Here is a 19964-nt window from a genome sequence, read left to right on the forward strand (position 1 = left end):
CTCCCATAATGTTCAATTGAGTTTATGTCAGGGCTTTGACTTGGCCAACCATTAACCCTGACTCTTTTCTTGCTGAGACATGTTTTGACAAACTTGGAGGTATATTTAGGATCATTGATCCATGATGCATTCAATTTTTACTAGTAGACCAACTCCAGTTCTAGAAAAGCAGCCCAAAGCCATTACATGTCCACCATGTTTTACTGTGGGTTTCTGGTACTGTACATCATTGGGTATGTTAAAACTGGACATCTGACAAAGGAATTTTCATCCGAGCTGAACATATTGAATTTACTCTCATTGCTCCACAATATTTTACTGTTCGCCCAGGCACCATATTTCTTAGTAAAGGCAAGTCGGTCAGGCCTTCCTGTTCTTTGCTGAAATCAAGGGCTTCTTGCTTGGTCGTTGGCCCATTAAACCTTGGTGTTTGAGGTACTGTTTGATAGTAGTTAAGCCAAGTTTGACCTTATAATTGTCTACTAAATTATTCCATACAGCTACTGCTGTCCTTCCAGGATCAGCAACACATTGCCTTCAAATGAATCTCTCAATAGCAGTGGTAACAATTCGAGGGTGACCAGATCTAGGCTTGTTTAAAAATGTTCTGCATTTGTTGTAAACTCTGTGCCAAACATTTATAATTTGTCTAGAAGGCCAAAGTCTTTTGCAACTTGTGCTTGGCTATTGCCTCTCTTCAAAGCTACAATCACTGCTTCCCTAAGATGTAATGAATACTCTTTCTGTTTCCCCATTTTAATATCTGTTTGGGTGAAATAAATAACTGGAAATCAGACATAAGTAAATCATTGTCATAAGTAAAATCTCATATATCAAAATACTTACGGTCTCCATGTAAACAGTTGGACCCACTTTACTGGTAGGTTTGAAACATAAACAAGACTGAACTCTCTACTCTGACAGAAGCAGGTAAAGTAATGAACCAGTCTATTTTTTTTTTTTTTTTTCATCACAGGTACCATTTACACTATCTATGCTCTAAAATACAAATGTTAAAATACTTATGGCCAGTAAGCCGACTGTATGGATTCAGGCCACAAAGCGTTCAACCCTTCATTAACAAATTATGCAATCGTTGCACGGTTTATTTTCTCCAGAATCCAGTTTTCCAACAATAAGTTTGGCAATATAGTGTCCCAAGACACCTGTTGTTTCATCTACTGTGATCCTGATATGGAAGTTCTGAATATCACTTCAAATAGATGCCAGTACATCCTGGTAACATTCATCCAGATAATTTTTTCGAGGCGTAAATTCATCTGGAATTGGCCTATTGCAATAGTTTCCAAGAAATTAATGAATTTCTGGCACCTGAAGTTTGTTCAACAGAATGTTTGCAGCTCTCATTGCCTGGCACATATCCTTTTTTTTATCTCTTTTTAAATGTGACCGACCCATTTTAGTTAAGATTAATTGCTTAGAAGGCACACGATGTTTACTGTTTGGTGCAATGCACTACATAAATGTTGGTCAAGTTGTGACTTCATGGAACACATTATAGTTTTGTTTTACACTCTTGGCACATTACCACTTTCCCGTTTGTTGTAAAACATTCCTTAGTACTCGAGCATGATTTTAGTTTTAATGCAAGACTAGATGTAATTTGAGCTATTTTTAACAAGCCCACATCTCATAAGTTAACTAATATATACTCGTCAACTATAACAACCCCAGATTCAAAGATTCGTGATAGAGTTGAGGCACTCGGACCTACCGTATTTCACAGACAAAGGGTTGGAAATTCCAATTTTAAAGGAACTATTCTCATAATCCAACTTTAGCAACTGAAATATTTTCTTCTGAAAGGAGGTTCGACAGTTATTTTACTGGAGTCTGAAAATTAAAACGAACTGAAACTGTTTTTAAAAATGTTTTTTATAATTACCTAGATATGTACAAAAAAGTCACATTCTTCATGTAATATGTAAAATGTGTAGTATTACTAAGAATATGTAGAAATATGTCAAATGAAACACAAGTGTAACCATATCAGAACTGCAATTCATTTTCAGTTGTCTACAGGTACAGGAGCGCAATACTGTTTGTAATTACATAAAAATTTGGGCCCTAGTGATAACAGTGTCACTTGCCTTATTTGTAAAAAGAGTTTCTCTCGATAACATTGTCACTTGCCATATTTGTAAAAAGAGTTTCTGTCAAGGAGGAAAATTTTTCAACACCAATAACCTGAAGAATCATGTCACCTTAGTTCATAAAATTGTTTTTTCTGAACATCCCAACAAAAATATTTGAGACAGTGAAAGTATAATTAGTGAAGAAATGGTAGTGAAAGAGCATGGGCCCATTCATTCCATTTTGAAGTCATTGTCCCCATTATCATTGTCATCAACATTGCCAACATCATCACAATACTCAAATACTAGCCAGCCTACTCCCACATCTTTTCTGGAGAGTAAACTCACGGGAGACAAAGTACAAAATAAAAGTAATTGCGCTGAATTACAATTATCTGAGAAATATTTTACTCATTTAAAATTACCGACTACTTTTCCAACAAGTAATCAGTAAAATTACAAAACACCAGTCGTTAAGAATGACATTTTTTTCACAATGGGTGGAATTATACCAAAGTTTGCTAGGAAAAAAAATCACTCCATTTTGTGTGTTTATGTATTTTATTATTTATTAGCACAGAGATATAAAGTGGCTATCATCACTAAGTGAGACTAAACAAACTTTCAAAATGATTGCCCCCAAGCAAAGTTTGCATGTCACATTCATTTTTCATTATTTTCAGGATAACTAATTCAAAACTGTTCTGTCAAATAGAGGAATGGACATTCCTTAACTCCTTTGCCATCACATGTTTATTCCAGCTCCATACACTTGTGCAAAACAGTTTGCACCCGCGACCCCACAGGTGTGGGAAAAGCGGTGGTAGAAGAAGAAGACCATTTTATGCTGCAAATCACAGTTTACTGTGCCGGAAAGTGTGGAGTCCCTTCGCTACGGGTCCTCTGCTACAGTGACAATCTTGCGCTGCAACTCAGTTTGCTGTACTGGGATGTGTGGAGCCTCTCGCTACCCATCCACTGCTACTGTGACAGTCTTGCGCTGTAACTCGCAGTTTGCTGTACCAGGAAGTGTGGAGCCTCTTATCTACCGGTCCACTGTTATTGTGGCAGTTTTGCGCTGCAACTCGCATTTTGCTGTAAAGGGAAGTGTTGTTACTGCTACCCATAAATGGTCCAGTGATACAGCTGTTCATCATCGTCATCCTATACCATTAGGGAGGTTGTGACAAGAGCAGAATGGAGACATACCAGAAAGGTGTTTATTACTTCATGTGAGGGAAAGAAATGCACACTAATCTACCTCAACACTAAAATGTTTCTACAAATTATTATTATTATTATTATTATTATTATTATTATTATTATTATTATTATTATTATTATTATTATTATTATTACAAGTGCTTTATATTGCACCAATACAGGTAGGCCTTATTGCAGTGATGTATAGGAAAGGAATGGCCTTAATTACCTGGTGTGAAAATGGGAAACCATGGAAAACCATCTTCAGGGCTGCCAATAGTGGGGTTCGAACACACTATTTCTAGAATGGAAGCTCACAGCTGCACGACCCTAACTGCACAGCCAACTTGCTCGGTATCATCATCATCATCATTATTATTATTATTATTATTATTATTATTATTATTATTATTATTATTATTATTATTAATGGTTCATGCTGTGGGTTACTGTAGTTATGCCCTAGTTCAGGAACCATGGGCAATAGCTGTGTGACTTAGTAAGTGGTCCTCAGAGTCGGGGTACCAGTTGCTACGGAATGGGAGTGGGCATCTCGGACATGTTCTGAGTTATGGCTCTTCTTGTGCTCAGGCGGCAAGGACTATACAATCCACCGGTGGTTCCTAACCCATTAGAGGAGAGGTCCACATTTGGACCATGTGTAACTAGGGTAGCATCCTGCTCCACGAATTTACTGAGTTCAGAACATGTTAACCAAGCTTCAGACCTGTGGGAGTAACGAAGTCCCACTCCCATTTAACAGGCGAGGGACTCCTTGGAAACAACTTGGCGAATGAAATGAAATTCGATGGGGAGCTATCAATATTAATGGGGCTTATGGAAGAAAGAAAGTAAAACTGACTGAGTCAGTAAGACCTGTGGGAGTAATGAAGTCCCACTCCCATTTAACAGGCGAGGGACTCCTTGGAAACAACTTGGCGAATGAAATGAAATTCGATGGGGAGCTATCAATATTAATGGGGCTTATGGAAGAAAGAAAGTAAAACTGACTGAGTCAGTAAATAGAATGCATCTGGATGTACTAGGAGTAAATGATATTCGGGTAAGAGAGGATAACGAGGAAGAAATAAGAGATTATAAAGTGTACTTGATGGGTGTTAAAAAGGGAAGGGCAGAGTGTGGGGTAGGGCTGTTCATCAGGAATTCTATTGCACACAACATAGTTTCTGTTAGGCACATAAATGAGTGAATGATGTGGGTAGATTTGGCAGTTGGAAGAATTAGGACGAGAATTGTCTTAGTGTATTCACCATGTGAGGGTGCAGATGAGGATGAAGTTGACAAGTTCTATGAAGCACTGAGTGTATCGTAGTTTGGTTCAACAGCAAGGATAGGATAGTGCTAATGGGCAATATCAATGCAAGACTTGGAAAAGGAACTGAAGGATATGAAAGGGTAATTGGTAAATGTGAGGAAGATATGGAAGCTAAAAGGAATGGGAAGCATTTACTGGACTTCTGTGTTAGTATGGGATTAGCAGTTATGAACACATTCTTCAAGCATAAGGCTATACACTGCTACACATGGGAGGGTAGGGGTACCAGATCCACAATAGACTATATCTTAATCAACTTCAGGAAATCTGTTAGAAATGTACGGATTTTCCAGAGATTTTTCGAAGATACAGACTACTATCTGATCTTTAGTGAACTATGTATCTCTAGGCCTAGGATAGAGAAGGGAAATCAGTCTGCAAACAAATAAGGGTAGAAAATCTCCAGGATGAGGAAATTAGACCGAAGTACATGGATATGATTTGTGATAAGTTCCAAACAGTGGACAGTAAGCAGGTTTGGGATATAGAAAGATAATGGATGGCATACAGGGATAGTGTAGTAGAAACAGCAAGGGAATGCCTAGGAACAACTGTGTGTAAATATGGGAAAAAGCAAACATCTTGGTCGAATGATGAAGTTAGAGCAACTCTTAAAAAGAAGGCTTCTCAAAAATGGACTCAAATAAAGGTTGATGCTGACAGGGAATTGTGTGTAGATGAAAGAAACAGAGAAAAATAAATAGTTGTTGAATCCAAAAAGAAGTCATAGAAAGATTTTGGTAATAAACTGGAAAGGCTAGGTCAAGCACCAGAGAAACCTTTCTGGACAGTGATAAAGAATCTTAAGAAGGGAGGGAAAAAGGAAATGAACAGTGTTTTGGGTAATTCAGGTGAACTGAAAATAGATTCCAGGGAATCACTAGACACGTGAGGGAATATTCTGAAAATTTTCTCAACGTAAAAGGAAATCTTTCTGGTGGTGCTGTGAACAACCAACCTCATGGGGATGAGGAAAATGATGTTGGTGAAATTACACTTGAGGAAGTGGAAAAGGTGGTAAATAAACTCCACTGTCATAAAATAGCAGGAATAGATTAAATTAGACCTGAAATGGTGAAGTATAGTGTTCCCACTATAGGGCAGGGATGAAATGGCTTCATAGAGTAATAAGATTAGCATTGAGTGTTTGTAAGGTACCTTCAGATAAGACAAAAGTGGTAAATTGCACCTATCAATAAGCAAGGGAACAGGAAGGATTGCAACAACTATCAAGGTATCTCATTGATTAGTTTACCAGGCAAAGTATGCACTGGCATCTTGGAAGGGAGGGTGCAATCAGTGGTTGAGAGAAAGTTGGATGAAAACCAGAGTTGTTTCAGACCACAGACATGCTGTCAGGATCATATTTTCAGTATGCACCAGGTAAATGGAAAATGCTACAAGAGGAATAGACAGTTATGTTTACGTTTCGTAGATCTAGAGAAAGTATATGGCAGGGTACCGAGGGAAAAAAATGTTTGCCATACTGGGGAACTATGGGATTAAGTGTATATGTTGACAATTTGGCTGCAGTGAGAATTGATTGTAGAATGAGTTCTTGTTTCAGGGTACTTACAAAGCTTAGAAAAGGCTGTAATATTTCACATTTGTTGTTCGTAGTTTACACGGTTCATCTGCTGAAAGGTATAAAGTGGCAGGGAGGGATTCAGGCAGGTGGAAATGTAGCAAGCAGTCTGGTCTCTGCTGATGACTTGGTCTTAATGGCAGATTGTGCCAAAAGCCTGCAGTCTAATATCTTGGAACTTGAAAATAGGTGCAATGAGTAGGGTATGAAAATTAGCTTTTCGAAGACTAAATTGAAGGTAAGAAATACAAGAGAACTGAATGTCAGATTGCTGGTACAAAGCTGGAACTATCTCCCGGATGCAAGCTCTCAGCCGCGTGCCTCTAACCACATGGACAACTCACCCGGTCTCTTCAAGGTCTAAGGAACATTTTATATGAACATGGGGGCTGACCCTTTTTCTCTAGACCTTCCATATTTCTGCTCAGAATGATGGTAAATAAATATTAAATCAGTACGGTATGTCAAGAATTCATTTTTCCAATAATGTGTAGATGAGGACAATTCCCCCATTTTCCTGTTTTCTCATAAGTAGCTACCAAATGTTGTCTTTTGACATAATGTAAGCAATAATTTGCTTGGATCAATTTTGAGATTTAAGTATAAATATATTCACAGTTTACATACATTTTAAGGGGAGAGATGTTACTTTCTGTTATATAGAAGAAATGTCAGTATAAAAAGGTTAATATTTCATCCAATATGTACACAAATAAATGTACAAATATTATTATGCAGCAAATTTAACTACTTCCTAACATTCACTTAGATATATGTATATTGTTGCATGCATTCAGTTTAAGATCATTCATCCCCACACTCCAAACTTCAGTACAATGCTTCATGCAGATAAATATAAATTATTATAACATTTATTATAGCAACTGATATAGTTTTAAATACATTTCCATAAGATCTGCAGCTGTGTTGTACTGTTAGAATATGTAACTCATGAGATCACAATCAAATTATAACTATACAACTTAACTGGCAGTCAGAATGATACATTGGTGAGACTTGTGATGTCTCAATATGATTTTAGACTAACTTAGCTCCATTTCTCCATTAATTTACTGAAAAGGTAACCTTCTAGGTGTGATAATAAAAGTAACTAAAATGTGTATGCTAGGAAATAGATGCCCCACACCTGTTGGTTATCTCAACCAATTTCTATGGCTCTGAATCTGTACATCTGTTGGGTTTTCCTCATGCTAGAGGTTCCCTTTGTGAGCATTTATTTTCATGCTTCTGAGTCAGGGATTGACCTTTTGTTGACTGACTGACTCAAGTAATGGTTTCACAAGCTCAATTATTCTCAGAGAAATTCAAAATGATGAACATTTTTAGTGACCACTACAAACTATTTAAAAATAATAAATTTTTATTTATAAATATGAATTGTTGACAATTATTGTGGATGAAGTCCTGTAGGACTCCAAAAAATTTGAGACTAAAAACCGAATATTTTGTTAACAAAAACAAATCAGTTATTTGAATTCTTTGCTATAAAGTATAGAAAAATCTCTTAACAATGTTTATTTCAGGCTTTTAAGTATATCTACAAATCTAGCTCCCAGGAAGAATGGTCAGCATACTGCATAGGGCCCTGGGTTTGTTTCAAATATGGGCTGGGGATATTAACCATGTTTGGTTAATTCTTTTAGCTCGGAGACTGGGTGTTTGTGATTGTCCTAAAATGTGTATACTAAGAAATAGATGCCCCACACCTGTTGGTTATCTCCACCAATTTATATGGCTCTGAATCTTTTTTTTTGCCATTTGCTTTACGTCGCACTGACACAGATATGTCTTATGGCGACGATGGGATAGGACAGGCCTAGGAAGTGGAAGGAAGCAGCCATGGCCTTAATTAATGTACAGCCCCAGCATTTGCCTGGTGTGAAAATGGGAAACCACGGAAAACCATCTTCAGGGCTGCTGACAGTGGGGCTCGAACCCACTATCTCCCAATTACTGGATACTGGCCGCACTTAAGCGACTGCAGCTATCGAGCTCTGTGGCTCTGAATCTGTACATCTGTTGGTCTTCACCTATGCACAACACCACCAACCACCACAGAAACAGCAATAGTGAATATATCCCCCCTTCCCCCATATATGGCTGGCATCGTCAGGAAGGACATAAACAGGGATAAATCTACATTACTGTTGATCCCGGATAACTGGGAAAAAGGCATGGAAAGTAGAAGCATCTCTTAAGTATATCTGAAACATGAACCTCATGGACTAATAGCAAATGTGTCAAAAACAGAAGATGAAGTATATCAGAAGTTTCTAGCCTTAGAACCATTCAAATATTGGTATAAAGGTATTTCAACACTTATAAAATTAAGACAATATACATTACATTTTCTACTTTCTGTATTTATACAATGCTAATAAAAAATCCAAGCAAAACATTTTAGACAATAACTTTGTAAAGAGTGTAAAAAATTGAATGATGGTGCCAAATCTATGTAAAAAAATAAAAACAAACAAAACTCACCAAAATTAAAATTATCAAATAATTTTTTCAGAAAATGTATTAACTATATTCATAGAGAAACATTTAAAGATAGCTTAGTTATATAGGTTAAATTCAATTATTTTTCCAAATTCTTGATTTCATAATAGTTTTGATTTATATAGGTTATTCTCCCTTTTGGCAGGTGCAATCATGGCTGTGATCTAATCATGATATCCTAGGGAAAATTCATGAAGTGGTTTCTCGTTGCCACCCTCAATGTCATTTTAGGTTATTCATCAGCCACCTTTAACAAAGGGAACAGTCGTTGTTGTAGCCACCTTACTGAGGTGCTGTTTGAATTTGTGAAGTTCATTTCAGAGGGGGGAATTTGAACCCAACTAACCCCGTCCCTTGGGTATGGCCTTGATATAGGACTCACTGAATCTAGAAAGTTTGAAGATATTGTCCATTGTTGTCCTGTTAGAGAGCATTCATTCCTTGTTTGCAATAGGACATTTGACCTTATAAATCATGCAATAAAGAAATATGATAGGGTTTACATCCGTAAGGAGTATGTGTCCATAATAGCTAATACAAACAAACAGATAAAAACAGTAGTTTTTTTTTTTTTTTTGCTAGTGGCTTTACGTCGCACCGACACAGATAGGTCTTATGGCGACGATGGGACGGGAAAGGGCTAGGAGTGGGAAGGAAGCGGCCGTGGCCTTAATTAAGGTACAGCCCCATCATTTGCCTGGTGTGAAAATGGGAAAACACGGAAAACCATTTTCAGGGCTGCCGACAGTGGGGTTCGAACCTACTATCTCCCGAATACTGGATACTGGCCGCACTTAAGCGACTTCAGCTATCGAGCTCGGTAGTAGTTTTTTTTACTAGTGCTTGACTTCAATCATTGGTGCCCATCTTCACATTTAAAAAAAATATAAAAAAAATAAAAATTATCTGTTTCCAACAAGTCATAATTCCAAGCTATACCAAGACACTGAAAGTAGTTCTTTACACCAGCATCTTTTAAGCAGTTTGAATACTCAAGGAAACACATTGTGGCTGTACAAGCTTACCCATACACAAACAGTTGTGTACACCATATGGTACTTTTCAGCTAATAAAACAGTTGGGTGCATGACTAGGGTTACCAACCATCCGGCTTTTGCCGGACATGTCCTGCTTTTCAATCATTTTGGTTATGTCCGGCCGGCATTTCTAATTTATCAACATTGTCCGGCATTTTTCTTTACAAGATTGCTCACTTAGGTTCTAGGCTGAAGACAGCATGTTATTCCATCGTACATCAACTCCATGTGCTCAGGGCGCTACTTCCGAGGGTGGAAATAAGTAATACTAATATTCAATATATTGAACTTGAAGTCCAGGCATCGATCAACCAATCAAAGCACTTCATTTCCACGTTTATGTTGAGAGAAACCGGAAGTGTCGAGAGCTACAGTTTACATGTGCTTGCCATATGATTTGCAGCTATCGTGTTTGGTTATCTGGTTGTCGCCGTAAATTATAGTGCGAGTATGCAGCGAATGGAGTGAAATATTAATCTCATTGCATACTATTACGTACTGGTATGTCATCTTTGCAACCTGAAAGGAGTGAATCTTAAAAAAAAGACAGTGTAAATTTTCGGATAAACTAAAACATAAGTATCCTTGCTTTACTCACGGACGCAGTGAAAGTGAAACGAAATGTGCAGTGTGTGATAGTTATGTTAATGTCGGATACAAAGGTGTTGGTGACTTGCAAAGACACGTTAACAGTGAAAAACACAAAAAGACAGTGAGAACTAGGTCAATATCATTTGTCACTCCCAAATATTCACCAGATGATAAAAAAGTTCAAGCCGCAGAAGCTACAATGTCATTTCATACAATTTTCCATCACCAGTCGTACAAATCAATGGACTGCACAGCTAAATTGAATAAGAGTATGTTCTTAGGTTCTGCAGTAGCACAGAAACTGACCTTTGCAAGAACTAAAACAGAAGCCATAATAAATAATGTTATTGCTCCTCACTCGACAGATATTATAATTGAAACTCTTAACAATAAAGTTCCATTTTTTGGCCTAGGAACAGATGCAAGCAATCATGGTGCACTAAAGTTGTTTCCAATTGTCATCTAATTCTTTGATTACAAAAATAATGGCATTCAGATAAAAGTTCTTAATTTACAAGCATGTCCAAATGAAAGTTCTGAATGTATTTCCTCCTATATTTCAGATACTCTCAAAAAGCATAAAATTAGATTCATTGCATTTTCTGGAGAGAATGCCAATGTTAATTTTGAAGGCCTTGCATGCAGAGAAGGGAAGAATGTATTCTCTGCTCTCAAAAAAGACTTGAATGAATGATGTCCTGCTCACATTCTACATAAATGTTTACAACATGGAGCTGATGCTCTTCCTGTTGATATTCAGTCTGTGGTGATGAAAATGTTCGACTTCTTTCATATATATGCAGTGCACACTCAGGAATTGAAAGACTTTTGTGAATTTGTTGATGTAAATTATCTGCAGCTTTTAAATCATTCTAAGACTAGGTGGTTAACATTGTATCCAGCAGTTGAAAGAATCCTGCAATTGTTCCCAGCTCTGAAATCCTACTTTCTTTCTCAGGGTAGGAAGTCAGTGCCTTCATCAATTAGAAACTTCCTTGAAAATGACTTTTCAGAGCTCTATCTTTTGCTTCTTTCCTCAACCATGCACATTTTTCACTATAAAATTTTGTCATTTGAGAAAGAACATAATTCAGTTGTAGAAGTGCTTGAACTATTAGAATCTGTCCAATCTTCATTGAAAGGCAGACTTGAAGGTCAATTCATTCCCCTTAAAGTCAGACAGATTTTAAATACATTTTCAGAAGATGGTTTGGATAAAGAATGCAAAGTGTTTATGGAGAATGTTTCTATGAAACCTGCACCGAGTACTTGGATAAATGGATGCATCCTATAGAGGAATTCAAGTGTTTCAAATGGTTGAAACTTCAAAACATTAAAGACCTCAGCTTTGACGATATTCTACCATGTATTCAGTATTTCTAGTCAAAAGGTGTAAAAATAGATGATTCAGTTCTGCAACGTAAGGGCTTATTCTAAAACTTCAACTTTGGATAAAGATACAACACTAGACCAACAATGGTCTGGTTTTTTTTAATAAGTGCCAGAACACTGAGGTATTTTCTGAACTTTTGAACATTTGCCCGTTTTTCTTTGCCATACCAGGCAGCAATGCCTCCACTGAACGTGTGTTTTCATTCATAAATGCTCAGTGGACAAAGGAAAGGAACCGTTTGTTGGTAGAATCAGTGAAAGGAATGTTACTTGTGAAGTTCAATTTCAAAGATGTGTCATGTGAAGAATTTTATAAATATGTACTTCAAGAAAATAACTTGCGTCTTCTTTCAAAAGTATTATCCGCACACTTTATCTTGGTGCATTTACACCCTAGTGCTGAATAGGTTGACCTCGGCGATCTTCGAGATTTGTACTGGCAACCTTTGAAACACAAACTATGAATCGCTTAAGCATCGTTGTGCGACATCTGGCGTACACTTTACGTACTAGTACTGTTGTTGTTTACACAACAAAGCCAAAGTATAGAATTCATGCTAGGAACAAGATTCGCATCGAGAAATGTTTTATAATGTTATATAATGTGTATGTGACATAGTTGTTGGCTTACGATGATAATGGTTTAGAAATTTCATATCGATCGATCATATTCTCGATTCAATTCAGATTTCATTTTCATTCAGTTGGCAGCACCAGGCAGCACTATCGATACCGGGACAGCTCCCTCCTTACTCCTCACCCCTGTACACAAATGCACCAAGATAAAGTGTGCGGATAATAGGTTCTGTTGAAAAATACAGCTTCAAGGAAATGAACTGCAGCAAGGACTGATCATTAAGTAAGGTATTTCCTTTTGTAAAAAGTTGTGTGTAATATATGTATAATTTTGTTATCGATTGAAATTGTCAGGCATTTTTCTTAAATGTCCTGCATTTTTCTAAGCAATGTCCTGCATTTGGAAATTTTCAGTTGGTAACCCTATGCATGACCTAAGCCCGGAACTCTATTTGGGTAAAGTTCTATTAATAAGAAGATTCTTGACCTTAAGAAATTGACTCAATATGCCTGATGATGAAATATAGGCATTTTATGAAAGACTTTTGCAGAGGCCTTCCACAAATGCCTGTAGTTTTGATAATAATGTCTAATCTGTATAGCATTATGCCAACATAAGTTTCAAAAGTTGCAGTTTAATGTTATAGGTTGTCAAAAATAAGAATAACATAATATAAAATGCAAAAGTTTTGTCACATACCATACTCTCATGTAGAACTGAAAGGCACTAAGTACAATACATTAATTTACTCTTCTAACTATATTAAAATCCATAATAACAAATGTAACTACAATTTCCATACTCAGAGTGACCCTCAGAAACTTTTATCATTTCCCAAAACCTACACAGAGCGTAATAAGTTCCTTCTATGACTTACCAATTCATTTATATATCCAGTACTTTCATAAACAGCTTGCTATAACTATAAATTATTCTTAACTTCAGGTCAACAACACACATTAAAAAATTCAATTTAGGATCATTATAGTGCTTATCTACCATTCATTTTCTTTGCAGGTGGAACAAATGGGATGGGACAAGCGCAAAGCCAGTCTGGAGGAGGTGGATGTGAAGATTGCTTTCCTGGAAGTGGACTGATAGGGCCTGGAGCACTGACAAGACCTGGAGGACTGCCAAGTGGAATTGGAGGTCAACCTGGAATTGGGGGTAGACCTGGTGTTATAGATACTAGTCGAGGTCCTGGGTATAATGGGAGACCTGGTGTTCCTGGTGGTCCAGGGATCACTGGGCAGCCTGGTATGGTCAGTGGTCCTGGTGCTGGAGGTCCAGGATTCATTGGACAGCCTGGTATTGTTGGTGGTCCTGGAGTTTCTGGAAGTCCAGGGATCATTGGGCAGCCAGGTTTTGTCGGAGGTCCTGGTATGGTAGGTGTTCCTGGTATGATAGGAGGTCCAGGAACCATTGGTCAACCTGGCTTAGTTGGAGGTTCAGGAGTTATTGGACAGCCTGGTATGGTTGGTGGTCCAGGAATCATTAGCCGGCCTGGTATTCATGGTGGTGCTGGTGTTGGAGGAGGTCCAGGGGCCATTGGGCAGCCTGGTATGGTTGGTGGACCTGGAGTTGCTGAAGGTCCAGGGGTCACTGGGCAGCCTGGTATGGTCAGTGGTCCTGGTGTTGGAGGTCCAGGATTCATTGGACAGCCTGGTATGGTTGGTGGACCTGGAATTGCTGGAGGTCCAGGGGTCACTGGGCAGCCTGGTATGGTCAGTGGTCCTGGTGTCAGAGGTCCAGGATTCATTGGGCAGCCTGGTATGGTCAGTGGTCCTGGTGTTGGAGGTCCAGGATTCACTGGGCAGCCTGGTATGGTCAGTGGTCCTGGTGTTGGAGGTCCAGGATTCACTGGGCAGCCTGGTATGATTGGTGGTCCTGGTGTTGGAGGTCCAGGATTCACTGGGCAGCCTGGTATGATTGGTGGTCCTGGTGTTGGAGGTCCAGGATTCACTGGGCAGCCTGGTATGATTGGTGGTCCTGGTGTTGGAGGTCCAGGATTCACTGGGCAGCCTGGTATGATTGGTGGTCCTGGTGTTGTTGGAGGTCCAGGATTCACTGGGCATCCTGGTATGATTGGTGGTCCTGGTGTTGGAGGTCCAGGATTCACTGGGCAGCCTGGTATGATTGGAGGTCCTGGTGTTGTTGGAGGTCCAGGATTCACTGGGCAGCCTGGTATGATTGGTGGTCCTGGTATTGTTGGAGGTCCAGGATTCACTGGGCAGCCTGGTATGATTGGTGGTCCTGGTGTTGTTGGAGGTCCAGGATTCACTGGGCAGCCTGGTATGATTGGTGGTCCTGGTATTGTTGGAGGTCCAGGATTCACTGGGCAGCCTGGTATGTTTGGTGGTCCTGGTGTTGCTGGAGGTCCGGGAGTTACTGGACAGCCCAGTATGATTGGTGGTCCTGGTGTTGCTGGAGGTCCAGGGGTCGTTGGGCAACCTGGAGTTGGTGGGCCTGGTGCTATACGTCAACCTGGAGTTGTAGGTCCCCCAGTCAATGGGCAAACTCGTTATGTTTGCGGCCTAACAAATGTATGTGTTCCTGCAGGTCAACCAATTCCAAGTAATGTTTACATTGATGCATCAGGCAGGGCCCATCCAGGAATTGAAGGACCAGGATATGTTGGTCCAGGAATATCTGGCCCTGGTTATACTGGAAGTCCAGGTTATGTTGGTGGTCCTGGTGTAGCTGGTCCTGGTTATGGTGGTAGTCCTGGAATTGCTGGTCCTGGCTATGTTGGTGGTCCTGGTGCAGCCGGCCCTGGTTATGCTGGTGGTCCTGGAGCAGGTGGTCCTGGTGCAGCTGGCCCTGGTTATGCTGGTGGTCCTGGAGCAGCTGGTCCTGGTTATGTTGGTGGTCCTGGTTATGTTGGTGGTCCTGGAGCAGCCAGCCCTGGTTATGCTGGTGGTCCTGGTGCAGCCGGCCCTGGTTATGTTGGTGGTCCTGGAGCAGCTGGCCCTGGCTATGTTAGTGGTCCTGGAGCAGGTGGTCCTGGCTATGTTGGTGGTCCTGGTGCAGCCGGCCCTGGTTATGCTGGTGGTCCTGGTACAGCTGGTCCTGGCTATGTTGGTGGTCCTGGAGCAGCTGGCCCTGGTTATGGCGGTCCTGGAATTGCTGGTCCTGGCTATGTTGGCGGTCCTGGTGCAGCCGGCCCTGGTTATGCTGGTGGTCCTGGTGCAGCTGGTCCTGGCTATGTTGGTGGCCCTGGAGCAGCTGGCCCTGGCTATGTTGGTGGTCCTGGCTATGTTGGTCATCCTGGAGCAGCTGGTCCTGGTTATATTGGTGGTGGTCCTGGAGTTGCTGGCCCTGGTTATGTTGGTGGTCCTGGAGCAGCTGGTCCAGGTTATGTTGGTGGTCCTGGTGCAGCTGGTCCTGGTTATGTTGCTGGTCCTGGAGCAGGCAGTCCTGGTTATGTTGGTGGTCCTGGAACAGCTGGTCCTGGTTATGTTGGTGGTCCAGGAGCAGCTGGCCCTGGTTACATTGGTGGTCCTGGAGCAGGTGGCCCTGGATATGTTGGTGGTCCTGGTTATGTTGGTGGTCCAGGAGCAGCTGGCCCTGGTTACATTGGTGGTCCTGGAGCAGGTGGCCCTGGTTATGTTGGTGGTCCTGGAGCAGCTGGTCCTGGTTATATTGGTGGTTCAGGAATTGCACGTCCTGGAGTATCTGGTCCTGGTTACATTGGTGGTCCTGGAGCAGGTGGCCCTGGATATGTTGGTGGTCCTGGAGCGGGTGGTCCTGGTTTTGTTGGTGGTCCTGGTGCTGCTGGTCCAGGCTATATTGGAGGCCCTGGAGTTACAAGTCCTGGATATATTGGAGGTCCTGGAGTAGCTGGGCCAGGTTATGTTGGCGGTCCAGGTGTGGCTGGTCCTGGTTATGTTGGTGGCCCTGGTTACGTTGGTGGTCCAGGTTACGTTGGAGGTCCTGGTGTAGCAGGTCCAGGATATGGTGGAGTTCCTGGAGTATCAGGTCCTGGTTATGGTCCTCAGTATACTCTTGGTTCTGGTGGAGCACTCCCTGATGCTGGGTTACTCACTACCGGACCACAACCAGGTGACTCCCAAGTCCAAAGCAGTGTTCAACAGGAAGAAAATGAAACTCGTGCTGTTGCTTCATCCCAAGGCAAAGTTGGAGGAAGCACTGCACAAGCTCAAGTGACCGGTACATACACTGGCTCTGGGTCGTTTTCAGCTCAGGCGCAGACCAAAGACAAAGATCGAGGAGCACAGAGTCAAGTGATAGGAGGAAAGGAAGGTGCTACTAGTTCTGCACAAGCACAAGCAGGAAGTGGACAAACACAGTCTCAAGTTCAGGTTGGATCAGAAAGTGGTGCTACAACAGCTGAGGCTCAAAGTGGAGGCTGGCGTCATGGTACAAATACTCAGGTGCAGGCTGGGTCTGCGGGTGGGATGGCTGATGCACAAGCTAAAGGTCAAGGTAGTACATCCAGTCAGGCTCAAATAGGATTCAAACCATACCAGAAGAATGGTAATGGAAAAGGCAATGGAAAAGTACAAAAGAATCCCTTCACAGGAGGTGGTTCGGCTTCTGCCCAGAGTGGAGCACAATCAGGACAGTCACAGACTCAAGTTCAGGGTTCTTTTCGATACGGCATTACATACACAGGTGCTGCTCAAGCTGGATCTGGTGTACAAAATGGTGGTTCACCAGGTGTACAGCAAGATGCACCTGGACAAATGTGGAGACCATTTGGAACTCCTCTCAGTGGTAATGGTAATGGCCAAGTAGCAGACAATGTTGGTAATTCTCAACTGTCAAGCTCATCAAATGATCAGTATGGTAATGGCAGATCCCAGAATGGACTAGGAATCACTCACATGCAACAAGGTGCAGATGGAAGAGGCAATGGCCAGCAGATTCATGGTACTGGAAGTAATGGAGCCCAAGATAGAACGTATGCAAATAATGGACAAACCAATATTCAAAATACGAAGACTCAGGAACATGGATATATGTCAAATAATCAAAACATTTACCCATTGCCAATGACAACAGACATTCCATTAGAAGATGATTATGATGGGTCTGGAGATTATGATGATGATGACAACCATGGACAGGTTCTTGATTATGGAAACCTCAAACGAGAATTTTCTTCCTCAAGACAAGGACACTCTACTATGCATGGAGCAGTAAGTTTGAATGGGGGAGGTGCAAAGAAAATTGTGACAGCTGGGACAGGAGGACCGCAACAAACCCAGCATATTCACCTGAGTGGAGTTGGAAACCGAGGAGTGCACATTGTTCAAGATTCTGATCGTGGAGATAAAATGAACAAGGGGGATGTTCTTGAACCAGGGCAAAAAATTCCTGGATCATTAAGTTACATTCCGGAAGGTTTCCGAGGTCGGGTGACATCAACATCAGGCAATCCAGACCAAACTAAATCTTCAGCCTCACCAGGAGGTCACTCCCAGGCTCAAACAGTCGTCGTCTCTCCAGGACCTGGAAATATAACGTATAGCAATCCACGAGGAAATAGTTATCAACCACAAGGATCAGGACAAGTTACCATGAGGAATGGTGGCCAGCAGACATATATACCTAGGCGGAATGGCATTCATAATGCCACATCACCAAGAAGTAGATCATCTCGCAACTGGTCCCACGTTAGGAATGGTCAAATAGTACCATCATCGAAATACGGTAGTACATCACCAGACAGCTTTGTAACTGTAACGAAAAGTGTAACAGGAAAACTGGATAATGGCAAAGTGGTAGGTCGAAATGGAAGTGATGGCAAAAAATACACACACACTTACTATACAAAATCATCAACTTGTGGTTACTTCACCTTCTCTTGCAATATTGTTTATGGATCCAATGGCCGAACGAAGATATGTAAGCCAAATCCGCCTACAAACCCTGACGGAACTCCATGTTGCTGTTAGACAAAGTTAATAACTATACATGCTTGCTATTTGCAAGCCAAATTAAAATAGATTTCTGATTAGATAAATCAACATATTTTCTAATATGTTGTGTGAGTCATTCATCAAGTTATACTCGGTTATCTTGTGTTTTGACCTGATGATTTCTACAATGTATCACATCACAGAGATGAACTTTTGTAAACAAGTATTATATTCTCTTTACAAAATAGTGTTTAAGTGTCCTACAGTGTAACATGTGCTTGTGTAATATTTAAACTTTGTGTCTGGGAGATCAATAAACCATGTCATAATTGTTATGTTCAGCTACTGTTATTCACTCATGCACTGATAATTGCATCAAATTCATTAAATAGCCATAAGAATTTTATGACTATCATATTTATATTCTTGTAAATGTGTCTCTTATAAATAAATATTTCTGATTAAATTAATTGTCTTATTAAATCCTTACCTTAACTTTATCCATTGTTTAGTAAGAACTACCTAGTAAAAATAAAATATGAGCAGTTAGAACAAATATTGTCAACATATCATCTGATATGCATTTACAGGGCAACACATGTCTACACTGAAAAGGGCCTATAAATTGTTTCATATACTATATCTTCTGAGCAAGTTGGGATTAAAATACTCAATGGAATATACTTGGTTAGACAGTACCCTATGGATTACATATTCAATATATCCATCCTCTCAGCACTAAACCTCTTCGAGATCATCCTTCATGTTTGTGACCACTTTATGACACAATTCCTCAGCCAGTTCCAGGAAAAAAATCACAGTGGCTGCTCATAACTGCAGAACATTTTCAGATTTGTGGCAGTTGATTGTGTAATGGCGAAGTGGTAGGTCAAAAGAAAACTAAAATGATTATAGTTTCATTCTTATATAATGAGAAGGCATATCATCACAAACCACATAAGCACATATGAGAATATATCTGATGCATAAAAGAAGTGTTCATTGAAATTATAGTTTGAGTTAAACCAGTGTATCAAGGAACAAAGAGCTGCAAATTCAAGAAGGTAGCTCAAGTTGTTTTGAAACCAAAGTGCAGAGTCTTAAAAGGAAGTTTTCTATATCACTTCCCTTCATTATTACAATGGATAAGGTTATGAAAGCAGTAAAAAGCAAGGATCAGACAAGAAATGCTTTTGCCATTGGCTTTTATGCTATGGGATAAGACAGAAACAGAATAATTTCACCTCATTTTCTTGCCAAAATCAGACATTCAGTTTGTTCACTGCACTGTTTAGGTAAATCTACATCTCATCAGTAAGCTGTTTGCTGTGCAACACAGCATCTCCTTCTGTAACAGCTCAAGCAGCAAACTGTACTTGCTATTCTTTGACATGTGCTGCTGTCAATTTATATGTGAAGGGGTCAGTATCAAACTGGAATATTCCCTGAATTGAAAAATGAGAGATGCCCAACTCATGGGAATTTGTTCTGGTGAATTTAGAGGGACTTTGAGCCAGCACAATATTTCCTGATGACTGGACTGGTTTGGCAAAGCATAGTTTCCTCTCCAAAATACTGCCATTGTTTTCAAGTTGATGTTTAGTCTATATTGTCTGCCAGCAGGTAGCCCACTGCATACCAAAATGAAGTATTTGATAAATTAAAATAAATATTTATTCCTCCTTACCGATACTATATATTTATTGCCTTAACCAATTTCTTCAGTTAGTAGTACATGT

The 19964-nt window shown here is 40.3% G+C and overlaps 1 protein-coding gene across 4 annotated transcripts in view; it reads left to right on the forward strand.

The window, feature by feature from the left end:
- LOC136856823 (collagen alpha-1(III) chain) overlaps positions 1–18691 on the forward strand; it is a 212219-nt gene extending 193528 nt beyond the window's left edge. For 3 of the 4 annotated variants that reach the window (XM_068224976.1, XM_068224978.1, XM_068224979.1), the window contains one exon: positions 13358–18691. In XM_068224976.1, the coding sequence (XP_068081077.1) occupies positions 13358–18261 (4904 nt within the window). In that variant the 3' untranslated portion in view covers positions 18262–18691. The remainder of the gene's footprint in view (positions 1–13357) is intronic. The other variant, XM_068224977.1, reaches the window with a different exon arrangement.
- Positions 18692–19964: the final 1273 nt, after the last annotated feature.

This window comes from Anabrus simplex, chromosome 1 (genome assembly GCF_040414725.1).
Source record: "Anabrus simplex isolate iqAnaSimp1 chromosome 1, ASM4041472v1, whole genome shotgun sequence".
Classification (NCBI taxonomy): Eukaryota; Metazoa; Arthropoda; class Insecta; order Orthoptera; family Tettigoniidae; genus Anabrus; species Anabrus simplex.